This window comes from Tachypleus tridentatus, chromosome 3 (genome assembly GCF_004210375.1).
Source record: "Tachypleus tridentatus isolate NWPU-2018 chromosome 3, ASM421037v1, whole genome shotgun sequence".
In the NCBI taxonomy this organism is placed as follows: Eukaryota; Metazoa; Arthropoda; class Merostomata; order Xiphosura; family Limulidae; genus Tachypleus; species Tachypleus tridentatus.
In genome coordinates, this window is record NC_134827.1 from 22543047 (window position 1) to 22556183 (window position 13137).

Sequence of the window (13137 nt, forward strand, 5' to 3'; positions counted from 1 at the left end):
TTTAAAAGTGTTTCAACTAAAACAAAGACAATAACATTTATACATATATCTTCTTTTTAGTAATCTAAAGGTTGAATTTAGTCCAAAGGCACTTCTCCTTTGTAAAAAGTAGATTTGTTATAGGAGAAATGAGACAAAACATGGTGTTTAAACAGAAAAAAAAGAAACATTTCATTTAAACAAGAAAAAATGAAGATCTAGATAACAAGGATAGTGTTGCACTGTAAAATAAGGAAAATTAAAATTATATTACAGAAACTATAACATACATGATAAAAAGGTATAGCTGGACAATTAGTGGTATTTGTAAGGAGGAAAAGGTAATGACAGAAGAAGTAAACAACTTGAGCAAAATTTCTGGAGTAACATTTATAGCACCATGTCACACAAATTTTTTTCCTGGATAGTATGTGTTATTTCTTAATTCCTTATATTGTAACAGTACAGAAAATGGCCATTATTCCCTTCAAACTCTGCTTTTGTGACCTGGATAATGAAATTTAAAAATTAACCTATTTTCTATGTAAAAATGGGCAATTTTGCATATTTTCATTTACATAAGGATCTGAAAAAACAACATATGAATCAAGATTTACATGTATTTATACTAAAGTTATACAAAAATGTTTAGAAGTGAGTAGTGTTTCAAGATTTGTGACTGTAATGTAAATCACTTTCACGTATCAGCCCCAAATATAGTCTCCCATCATGTTTTCATTACATGCTACTAGGTCACAAAAAAGTAAAGTTTGAAGAGAAAAATAGGTCTTTTCCATTTACTTTAGGCATAAGCAATTGGGAAATAACACTTTTTGTCCAGGAACAAGAAAAAGTAAAAAAATATTACATAGTGTAATTATTCTAAAGAAGAAAAGTGGATTCCTCTCATTTTTTTTGGGTTTTACAAGAGAGATGCTTATCCTCTACTAAGAACTGTATCTACTCTTAGTGACTTCCAGACTTCATAGCTTTTAACCTTGAGTTTTCACAGTGGTTACTGGCAGGGATTGTTTGTTTGTTTGTTTTGGAATTTCACATAAAGCTACTTGAGGGCTATCTGTGCTAGCCGCCCCTAATTTAGCAGTGTAAGACTAGAGGGGAGACAGCTAGTCATCACCACCCACCGCCAACTCTTGGGCTACTCTTTTACCAACGAATAGTGGGATTGACCGTCACATTATAAAGCCCCCACGGCTGGGAGGGCGAGCATGTTTGGCACGACCCGGGCACAAACCCGCGACCCTCAGATTACGAGTTGCACACCTTACGCGCTTGGCCATGCCAGGCCCTTACTGACAGGGAGAGACACATGCATACAAAAACAAAAAAAGAATACACAGCTTACAGAAAGCTACGACCCCACTCATTTTGTGTTCAATGTTAGTTTTTTCTTGTTGCCTAATACAGAAATATCTTGATATCCTCATCAATAGGAAACTTTGAGTTTCTTAAAGTTGTTTGTTTGAAGGATAAAGAAAAACAAATTAATAAACTGAAACTATGAAAATGTAAACTGTTCCAGTGCCATGTGCTTAATATAAGCACTGGTGAAAAAGAGGACCATCAAAAATACACGAAACTTTTTAAGATTTCTTGATCCTTGCTCATGTTATTTCAGTTATTTAATCAAAGGATGTATTAATGAGGTTTGTTCATGATGAAAACAGACATTCAATATTTAAAGGAGAGACTCAAATCAATATCACTGTTAACATACTTAATGTTTATACTGATGCTACAGGATGTTTGGGTCTTTGCTTATATTATTTGAATTATCTAATGAAATGATGTTTTAAGTTGGATCCCTCCATAATGAAAGAACAGACATTTAATGTTATGAGAAAAGACTCAAAATCACTGTTAATATATTTTATGTTAATACAAAAGCTGTGGTTTAGAAATTAGTATTTCTTCAATACATCACCAGACTATTTCACAATATAATTTCAAAACTTAATATATAAAAACTAGTAAACCAATACAAGTGCTGTGGTAAACTGATGCCATAGTTTTACAATAAATTTCAGTAGCAATGGTTTTATAGTCTTCAAGTAAGCACAACTTAACATTTCAAAATAAAGGTCCTCAGCACTTAGTGATACAAATTTAATATTTATAAAGTTTCACAAAAAAGAACAATGATCACAATTTTGAACAATACATTAGAATATACAATTATTCAATTATGCTATAATCTCTCTATAAATCAGTTCTAGTAATTTTCAAATATAAACGGAGATTATCATTTGTCTTCAAATAAAAAAAGCTACTTTTCCCAAAAAGTAAGTATCTACCTACACTTACAGAGCACTAAAATACAGACAACTCCTCAACCCTATACACTTAGTTTTCTTAAGAGATTCTCAAATGTTTAAATCATCAAATCAAAGTCAAATTATATGCACACATAACTATCATCTGATCAAAATATGACTTAATTTGTATAAAGAGTTTTTATCATAATATCTACATATATAGAAAAATAAAGTGGATGCCAAGTTTGGTATGGATTGCCTTATGTTAAAGCACTTCTATACCTTGGTAAAAAAGTGTAAATTTCCAACAAGATGAATAAATTTGTTTCTTATTTTCTTCCGCAAGTTCCTGCTGGTCCCAGCACTTCTTTTAACACGATGAGTGGGATCAGGCAAAATATTGTTGTTTAGAGAATTAGCCAGTACATGAATCTGATGTAAGTAGCCTTGCACATCCTTTTCACCAACCAGTTTGTTGAAGGAAGAGCGAATATCAAATGTTGTATTGTAACTGAAAATAATTAATACAAAATCATTAATATCAATAACTTATAACACTACAAGATATCGTGAAGTGAGCTTACAGTTTTAAAATACTATAATGCCACTCGGTATATTGAGTATCCCTATACTAAGAAAATTACAAACCTCAAGTGTGGGAAATTAAAAAAAAAAAAAAATTCAAAGATAAATTTTTACTTTGCATAGTGACAAAATACAAAGAAAATAATTTTACAGAGAACCATGTAAACTTTCATCTCATGTTAGTCCATTCTCTGGAAGATAGAACTTCATATCTTAAAGCAGATAATTATCCAATCAAATGCTAATAAACTTATATTCTATAATTATGATCTAGCCCCCAAAGATATTTTGCAAATGAACTAATTCTACATTAGACCCTAAAATAACTAAGTTAATTACAAGTTTCTCTCTTCCTCAACTAATGGAAGGAGAGGAGAGGTTTGCAAATGTCAGGATATAAAAGACTGTTCAGTGTAGATATTATTATTATTTATTTTGTGAGAGAATATTTTATTATTATTTAGTTGTTTTTCATTATAAGAGAATTAAAAGGAGACAATTAATGGAAGTTGTGTTTGTAACTCATTGATGTTGAGAATATAGTGAGCAGATGATTTAGGAATAAATATATAAATAGGAGATAAGTGGGAAAAGACAGATAGACAAAGACAATAGCAGAAGAATGTTTCTTTTTGAGTTAACTTCGGTAGAAGTGATAGTCTTAATGTTTAACATGTTGTAGTAAGACTAAAAGGAGAAAAAAGAACAAGTTGTTCCATCAGAGTGTGGTTCTATAGTTACTGAATCAGCCAGAGTACAATTGGACAAATGAACCAAAGGGACATTTTGCAGAAAGAACACCAAACAACTACTGGAAGAGAATATATGACTGTGATAACTCATGTGACATTTGAAAGTTAATTATACATAGAATACAAGTGTGATAGGAAAAAGAAAGTTTGGTTTGTCAAATGAAATTATAAAGTAAGTGATTAGGCCTGAGTGGATTTTTGACAAGAAGAGTAAAATTCATAGTGTGTTTATGATATCCCCATGTTCTCTATAGTGTAAAGTGTGTTTATGATATCCCCATGTTCTCTATAGTGTAAAGTGTGTTTATGATATCCCCATGTTCTCTATAGTGTAAAGTGTGTTTATGATATCCCCATGTTCTCTATAGTGTAAAGTGTGTTTATGATATCCCCATGTTCTCTATAGTGTAAAGTGTGTTTATGATATCCCCATGTTCTCTATAGTGTAAAGTGTGTTTATGATATCCCCATGTTCTCTATAGTGTAAAGTGTGTTTATGATATCCCCATGTTCTCTATAGTGTAAAGTGTGTTTATGATATCCCCATGTTCTCTATTGTGTAAAGTGTGTTTATGATATCCCCATGTTCTCTATAGTGTAAAGTGTGTTTATGATATCCCCATGTTCTCTATAGTGTAAAGTGTGTTTATGATATCCCTATGTTCTCTATGGTGTAGAGAATTTGTTGTTCATGTGATTAACTAGTTTGAATATGTGTGTGTGTATTATTCTAAAAACAAGTTAGGAGAGTGCTGTTTGGTTATCTCCAAATTTATCACTGACATATCACATAATTTTATATTAACCACTGGACACTTGCACTATTATGCTTCACCTAACAAGAGTTAAAAATACAAAACCTACAAACATTTAAGTCTGCTATACAACTAGAAAAGTTATTTTTACTTTAAAACACTGCTCATTAAAAGTGTTCTAAAATCCCAGTAACAGGACACAGAAATGAAAGTTTGGCCAATGTTCTCTATTGCTGAAATTTTCTAAATGGTGTTCATTTTGTCACATTTCCTAGTTGTTCCAAAAAAAGGCACCTTCTATGATTCTAAAAAAAAAATTTTTTTTCTTTATCCCAATCACTTTCAAGAACAAGCAAAATCAAACAACAAACACAAAGGAAACAAGGAAATTATTACTCATAACTTAAAACAAAAACTATCAAATGTAATCCCAAATAAAATTATTTCTTCTTCATTGTTATCTTTCACTCCCTAAAGGACTCCCAGTATCAATCATTATGCAACATAATTACATTACTATACAAGTAACAAGTAGTTCAATTTCCTCATGATATTACAACAATTAAATACATGCAAGAATACAGGTGTCATTTCTACAATGGTTTTTCATTAATTCACACAAGCACCCCTCAAGAAAAGCTCAAATATGTGATATGTAATGCTCATTTTCCTGTGCATTTCACTGCTTAGATGTTGTCTTCCTTCCAGTACATAATGTTGTGACACTAACAATTATATCTATTGATACCACTACTAAATCCTTAAAGGATTCTTGGCCTTGACCTGGGAGTATAATGGTCTTTTACAAACCTTTAGAATTATTAAATTTTTGAATTTAAAAACATATTAAAACCTCCAACAAAACATTCTTATTTTAACTAGCAATAAAGGGTTTAATACTGACCTATTCCAGTTAAAACTACAAGTTTTAACAGTAAGAAACAAATAATATATGTTGTTATAGTTAATTCCATAACAGTGTCTTATGAAAGATAGAGGTATGGTCATTGGCTCTGCAAATAAGTGAAAAAAGTGTTGTTTTTAAATTTGTTCTTTGAACATATATCCAGAAAAGAGGAGATCAGGGGTATATAAATGATTGTTCACATATACCCTATAAAAAATATTTAGCATCAGATTTGACCACTTATATTTATTTATCACATTACTTATCAAATGTTCTGTTAAATGCTATTTTAGAACCTAATACCATTCAAGAAGCGAAATAACATTTGTAGTTATTACTGTTTTCACATCCTGTACAGACTTCCTTAATTACCTTAACTCTTTCCCTTTATTACAATAATATGAAATGATAAACAATGCAAAATATAAATGAAAACTATTATGAGAAATAAGTACAAATCAAAAACATTTGTTGTATACCTGTAAAAATTATCACCATTAATTTGTATTTATATATTACACTTTTCTCAATTACAACACAAATATCTCTTAATTTAACATACCTTCTTTACCTAGGTTGGCAAAAAATATTTTATATAGGATAGATAGCATTTGATACATTTACTTATGAACTTTTCTATATAGAAATGTTCATTTTATAATAAATGTATGATGTACTCCAAAGCAACTTGCCCTTTAATTCAATACCCATTGTTGGGTTTGTAAGTTTATATTTACAGTAAGAAACATTTTATAGTTTACAAATCACCATGTTTTTTATGACACCTTGCTGGATATATATGTATCTCAAAGTTTGCTGAACTATATAAGGTCTGCAGCATACCAAGATTTGAAGCATATTTCTAACGTATTATGACTGGAAATATTATAGAATCTTAGCTCAGTTGTGCGAGATATAAACTTCCGAAAAACTTCAGATTACCATTAAAAATATACAGTAACTTACAAGGTAATGCAAGTTTTGTTTCTAGCAGAGCATCATGTGTAGAGAATTACTGATAACTGACACTCTGTCATTATAAGTTACAAAGTTATCATCTCCACCTTCTAATTAACATATATTTAGGTATTATATACATTATCTAAACAAGATGATAAAATTAAATGAACCATTGATAATTTATTGCAGCATAACCATTTCTACATATCAAAACAATCTGGTGCTTTTGGTTTATTGTAAACTATATAGTGCTCATATAGAGGTATATCTGACAATTTCTCTCTACAGGTTTTTTTTCTGTGGCTAAATCCTGTATCAGTGAAATTAAACTTATAAACTAGACAGAAGTTTCAAACCTTTGTGGCCATTCTTTGTCTTCAAAAGAAATTCAAATATCTCTACCATATGAATATTTTATTATCTCAACAGTACACCATTTACACATAATAGTCACTAAAATTACTGATAGAGGGTTGACAATCAAGACACCCAAAAAATTCTGGTCGGTACAAGTTCACACACTACACCTTAATTTTTAATATTTATTCTGATTAACCTTCAAGTGTTTATACTGGTTTCAATTCAAATAGTAAAAAACAAGCACCACAAACTGCACTCTGCAATTCTGATGAACTCTTTAATAGAATATTAGATAAATCTAAAATGAAAATAACCTGCTTATCAACTTTATGCTTTTCATAACTCACAACACTTACATGAAAGAATCTCTTGTTGAATTGTGGTTCCACCTAATAGGAACAACCCGTCTTTCAGTAGAACAGACTTTGGTTCCTATTCCTCGGCCATCCCTGATGACAACATCCAAATAAACTACAAAAAATGAACAAACAAGTTACATAAGTAATGCGATACAAAAATGATGGACACATATCTAAACTGATTAACTTTTATCAGATTTTCTTAAACTTACCATTGTAATTGTGTGATGGTAAGCCAGCTGGGAGTATAAACTTAATTTCTTTACTCAGTCCATTATAGATTAAATGATGAGGGCTATTGGGGGTTAGAGAGTAGCTCAGCTCATAGAACAGAAACCTGTGGTCAGTTTTCCATTCCATACAGTGTAGGGAAAATGTCCTTAGTTCATCACCTCTTGGTGGCACTATGGTACAACGACCATTTACAGGACCAATGCCCATGGTCACAGACTCCATGGCTCTTCCTTCAAAATGTTCAGAACCTGCGAATAACAGTTAAGTAAACAGAAACTACATTAAACAATGATTTTCAAAGATAATCACAAGTTCAGATTTTTTCCTATAAGCATAGGCAATGATAAAAAATAGTTCTCACAAGCAAAGACGATATGCACACACACAGAAAATGCGATATATTTTTATGAGCAATGCTCATCCTACATTTAAACACACAAATAACTCTAATAATGAATGTTAACTTTAATAATACAAAACACTAATTACAATGAGTAAAGACATTCACTTACAAAGACAGAATCTCATGACCATGAATGATATGGTTTGGCAAGGAAAAATAATAAAACATTGACATAATGATAACAACAAAAAACATATATAATGTTAAAAAGTTAACAAATAATAGAAGCAATAACCACATCAGCAAATACGATATTGAACGTCCATATAAAAGCAACTGACCTCATTAGCAAGGATGAAACCATTTACAAAGTAGTACAGAAATACTAATTCTTATGATATCATACAATTTCATTTTTCATATTAAAGAAGAAATGTTATACTGCACAGAATTTCCAACTTCAGTTTTCTTTTCATAAAAATACCAACAACAGAAAAGAGATATTCTACTTTTTCTTAATTATTTCTCAAATTACTTTTTTAGTAGGCTTACATTTGATGTCTACAAACCCCATACATTGATGGACCAGATGTTTACATGAGGCAATAATACCAATTACATAATTGTACTCCAAGTTCACTATTTATGTTTCAATTACATCTGCACTACAACATCCAGTTCCTGGTTACATGAAGATGAGATCTATAACTTACTTTTAAATGTACTTTTTTAATGACTAATAAATCACTTTGAAACTTAAAAAAAAAGAAGAGGAAAACGCTTAACCTTTTCTCTTTATTCCGAGTTCAACCAAATAGGTACTGCCTATATGTAACACTCCAGGTCTGAGCACAAGGTATTTTGACCTTAAGCCTGTAGCAGAGTGATTTGATTTGAGGCCTATTTTCTCTCGAGGTTGAAGGCTCAGGGGTTTCTTTAACTGTGGATGATTGATGTCACTTTGAACAGGATTACCTTCCTGGGTTGTATTTTGTTGAGGGCTTCTAATAAATCCTATAGTAAGAGAAGAAAAATTGACTGACATATTGTTTTATGTCAAGTAAGTTTCATTTTATAAGCATAGAATTTTATATGAAATATAGACTGCTTTGTAGAAAATCATTTTTAATATATTAAAAATCTAAGATCAGTTGCAGATAATTAAAACTGTAATGATTACCTTCAAAAGTTTTAGATATATAGTGACTGAAATAGTCATGAATTTTACCCTTACATAACACTACTATATAACATAACTCTATTTGGATGTGTGTATAACTTTTTTTGTATTTTCTGCACTTAAGTACGACATTCTCAGTGATCAGAAGTCACAAGGTTGTGAATGAGTGCTCATATTTTTACGTAAAAGCTATATGCTGCAACCTTAGTTCTTAAGTCCATATCTGCACATTTTGTTCAGACATTTTGGAAGGTAATCTATTCAAACAGGCAATACATACATCTATATAACTGGCTTAGCTTAGGAAGTTGTACAATGTACTAGTTAAAGTGTGTAATCCATGAACTTACAGAATGCCAGATTTTCTTTGTTTTGCTAAGATATTCACGTCGGGTATTTTCTGAGCTTTTTTCCTTTCAACACCAAAAGTCAAATGATAAAGAAGAATAAACCTGGCAAACATTTAGTTATCAAAGTGACGTGTTTCATTTCATGCCCTTTGATCTGTATAATGTGCCTATCTCTTTCAAGAAGTGAACAGAACTTAAACTGAGTATATTGAAATAGATAAGTGCCTGATCTATGCTATTATTGTGTCGGTGTCTAAGACTGCTGCTGAGAATATGAACATGGTGCTTTAGCAGATACTCAGAATTATAACTATAGTGTTTTATTCTCATGGAGGTGAAGATCCTTTATAATACCGTGGGTAGACAGTAAAAGGGCTTAACAGCACAGCACAAAAACTTTTGGCTTTCTTGAACAGTTAAATATTACAATTATACACAACCCAAGTGGTTTCAACTGTTTTGAAACAAAACATCAAGAAAACAGTGAAGTACAAGGTTTAATAATTTTATGTTTATAATAACCTGAGTTTCCATCCAAAGGTCGACCTTTTGATGTACCTTCACGTATGCTATTCCTTCTTCCATCATATTCTGATCTGGGAATACTTTTTGCTGTTATGAAAAATGAATAGAAATATCAAGGTTTATATGAAAACTTAAAAACAAAACAGTTAGCTCAAAAATAAAATTATGAACAGTATTTTCATAATATTACTATGTTAAGTTTTTATGTCTGATTAGCATTAAAACCAGATGTTATAATAAATTCCTGCTTTAAAATATCAGTTTTAAGACAGAAAATAATAAATCCATATTATTTCAAATACACACTCACAATATGATTCTGTAAGCAGAAACACACTTTCAATACACATGTGAAATACAATATAACAGGATATTGCTATTACCTAAGACCATTTGTAATCAAACTGCTTGTTCATATAATGGTAGAAATTTCACCAAAACTTGTTTACTTAAAGTGTTAAAAAGACTGCTATTTTTTTTATTAAAAACAATGCTACACAAATGGCTATCTGTGCTTTGCTCACCATGGGTGCTGACACCAAGTTTCTAGCAGTATAACTCCATAGACATACACTACTGTGCCACTAGGGGATTTTCAGAAAAAAAAACATACTTGAACATTCACACACACAAACAAACATTTTGCTTTTACTTTATAATAATCAAGTATGTTACTGTGGTAAGCAAATTCTACATACTTCCAACTTTACCATATGGTAGCTTCTGAGGGCTTAACATTCTTGACATTAGGCTTCAACATCCACAGATAGCACACCGTGTAGCTTTGCACTTAAAAACACCAACTGTATACTTTTTGTTTACAAATCTAAAATGTTTTCAGTGGTTCTGATATGGTACATACTAAATCTAGTCAGAGTCATTGTGCTAAATTCATCCTTAAATGTTATTTTCTGTGGCAAGATCAAATAACAGTAGTTATTTACTGTTTGATGGGATAGTTGTCGTGCATTCCAAAAGACATCTCTTCGATTCTCACGTAGAGCAGAAGTACTTCTGTATTCTTTTGATACAGATTTTTGATTGGTCAGCTACAGAAAGGTGACCTGTCTGTAAACACAATTTTGGTAATTTCAAACAGATTTATATCTTATCTATTAAAAGTTCAAACTCTAATATTCCTGTAACTTCCTAATAAAATGCAAGTTTTACTTTTGTTACTTTCCCAGCAAAGCTTGTCTTTACTTCTTCCTTTCTCCAAGTACAGTTCCTCTTATTTACTTTTAATCCAATCCAGTTTATCTTGAATTTTCAATTTTCTTCACTTATTACAATAAAACTGAAATTCATTGGGTAATCTGCTGTTTTTTCTAGAGAAATGGAAGTGTTTAGTTCTACTCAATTTTGAACACTGTGACTTGCCTCTCTTATCGAAAGTGACAACTCGCTCGCTCTTTTATAGACACTAGGTCCTCAAATCTATGAGGTTATTACTATGATTAGACGCCTGCATGCCAGATTTATCCTAGCATAACCATACGTTACCTCAAATTACAGAATTCTGGTGTTATTAACCAGAATCTAGTTATTACAGAAGTAAAAGTTTGTGTATTCAATACCTTTAACCCTTAAACAACAGGAATATTGTAGGTAGCATCATCGACTGATGATGGCTGCCACTTAAGGGTTAAGTTGATTTCCTCTTTTGTGTTTTTGTGAAATATTATCCAAAAGATGCCATTTAATTTTGAAAATATTTTAGTAGAGAGAATAATGAAAGTTAGATTGATCTGACGATTTCCAACTAACATGTAAAAGTTCCCTACTGAACACTTTGTACTTTCCGGAAGTTTTGGCAACCATATCAGAGATTTACACACTTTTCATCCATTAAATCAACTGAATCGTGGCTGATCCATCCAGAAGAACATCTGTTAATGTTATTAGTTCTCATGTAGGTATTCCAGGTTTCAGGGATAACTGACAATAATTGCATTGAGACCTTATCAGATGTTCTGTACAGCAAGCTACACAGGCCATCATCCAGTGCTCCTGGTATTTCACATGGATATACCACTTGAAATGGCTGAATAAGTGTTTACCAACCTAACTTGCTAATCCTTCAGCAGCACTGTTGAAGTGGTGTCTGAAACTTAATGTTTGTTTTACAAGGAACCAAGCTGAAACACTTCTCTCTCTTCAAGGGTAGAGACATACTTTGTTTATGGTTTATAAATACAATAAACAAACAGCAGAAATACTGGCTGGAACAATCAAGTGACTGAAAACTAGCACTTTACCTATTTTTACATCAAGTGAGGAATATTTGCAGATGCCAGAAATAAACCTGAGATTTATTTCTGGAAGACTGTGCAGATAATCTGAGTTCTGAGCAGTTGAAAAACATCCAAAAAGTTACTGATGAAGCTGCTAACTTCATTTGCAAGACAAGATGTCCAACTGAAAAAAATCATTTCTCAGCACTAAAGAGACACTAGAAATGTACATTTTATACATGAAAGTCATCTGTTTATTCTATAATTGACCATCATGTATTTGATGCGTATACCACTTCCTAGTGGCTCAGTGATAAATCAGTAGGCTTATGGTGATAACAATTCGATTTCCATATAACACAAGTGGCCCAGGTAGCTCTGTGCATCCAATGAGAAACAAACCAAATAACCTGATGATAATTAAGATCAATTTAAAAATGTCAGTTTTTATTTCTTAACTAATTTTGTTAATAACAGTGTCAGTTTCACCCCCAACCATCACTCTTGTATCCATATCCTACTGAAACAAAGAAGTGTGCCACAACTTTTAACACAATCCCACTGAAAGAAAGAAGTGTACCACAATTTTTAACATGATCCTACAGAAACAGTGTATGATAATTTTTACATGATCCTAGTGAAATCAAAGAAGTGCACCACAATTTTTAATATTATCCTATTGAAAATAAGCAGTTCACCACAATTTTTAACATGATCCTACTGAAAGAAAGAAGAATACCACAATTTTTAACACCATCATACTAAAACAAAGAAGTGTACCACAACTTTTAACACAATCCTACTGAAACAAAGAAGTGTACCACAATTTTTAACACAATCCTACTGAAACAAAGAAGTGTACCACAATTTTTAACACGATCCTACTGAAACAAAGAAGTGTACCACAATTTTTAACACGATCCTACTGAAACAAAGAAGTGTACCACAATTTTTAACACGATCCTACTGAAACAAAGAAGTGTACCACAATTTTTAACACGATCCTACTGAAACAAAGAAGTGTACCACAATTTTTAACACGATCCTACTGAAACAAAGAAGCGTGCCACAAATTTTAACATGAAATGTCACTGAATGGCCAAAACTAACTTTGATTTCTACTTCACTGTGACATGGTATTGCTATCCTGAAATCTATGAGCAAATTCACACTATTACTGTAAGGCATACTGTAACTGCTTCACCATTTAAATGTTTCATGTTGGTGTGATACATGACTGTACTCTGGTATAGTTCATTTCTACAAGAGAAAGAAGTAATATTCTCACAGCATTCAGCTTTTATAACATTTTTCCTCACCAGTTCCATAGTTATTTCC

General features: G+C 31.6%; 1 protein-coding gene across 14 annotated transcripts in view; it reads right to left on the bottom strand.

Moving 5' to 3' along the window:
* The window catches only part of LOC143246519 (polycystin-1-like protein 1), a 352075-nt gene that overhangs the window by 46032 nt on the left and 292906 nt on the right, over positions 1–13137 (bottom strand). For all 14 annotated transcript variants that reach the window (XM_076493355.1, XM_076493361.1, XM_076493363.1 and 11 more), the window contains 5 exons: positions 9563–9652; positions 8297–8524; positions 7146–7415; positions 6931–7045; positions 2538–2766 (listed from right to left, as the gene is read on the bottom strand). In XM_076493355.1, coding sequence (XP_076349470.1) covers positions 2538–2766; positions 6931–7045; positions 7146–7415; positions 8297–8524; positions 9563–9652 — 932 coding nt within the window. The remainder of the gene's footprint in view (positions 1–2537; positions 2767–6930; positions 7046–7145; positions 7416–8296; positions 8525–9562; positions 9653–13137) is intronic.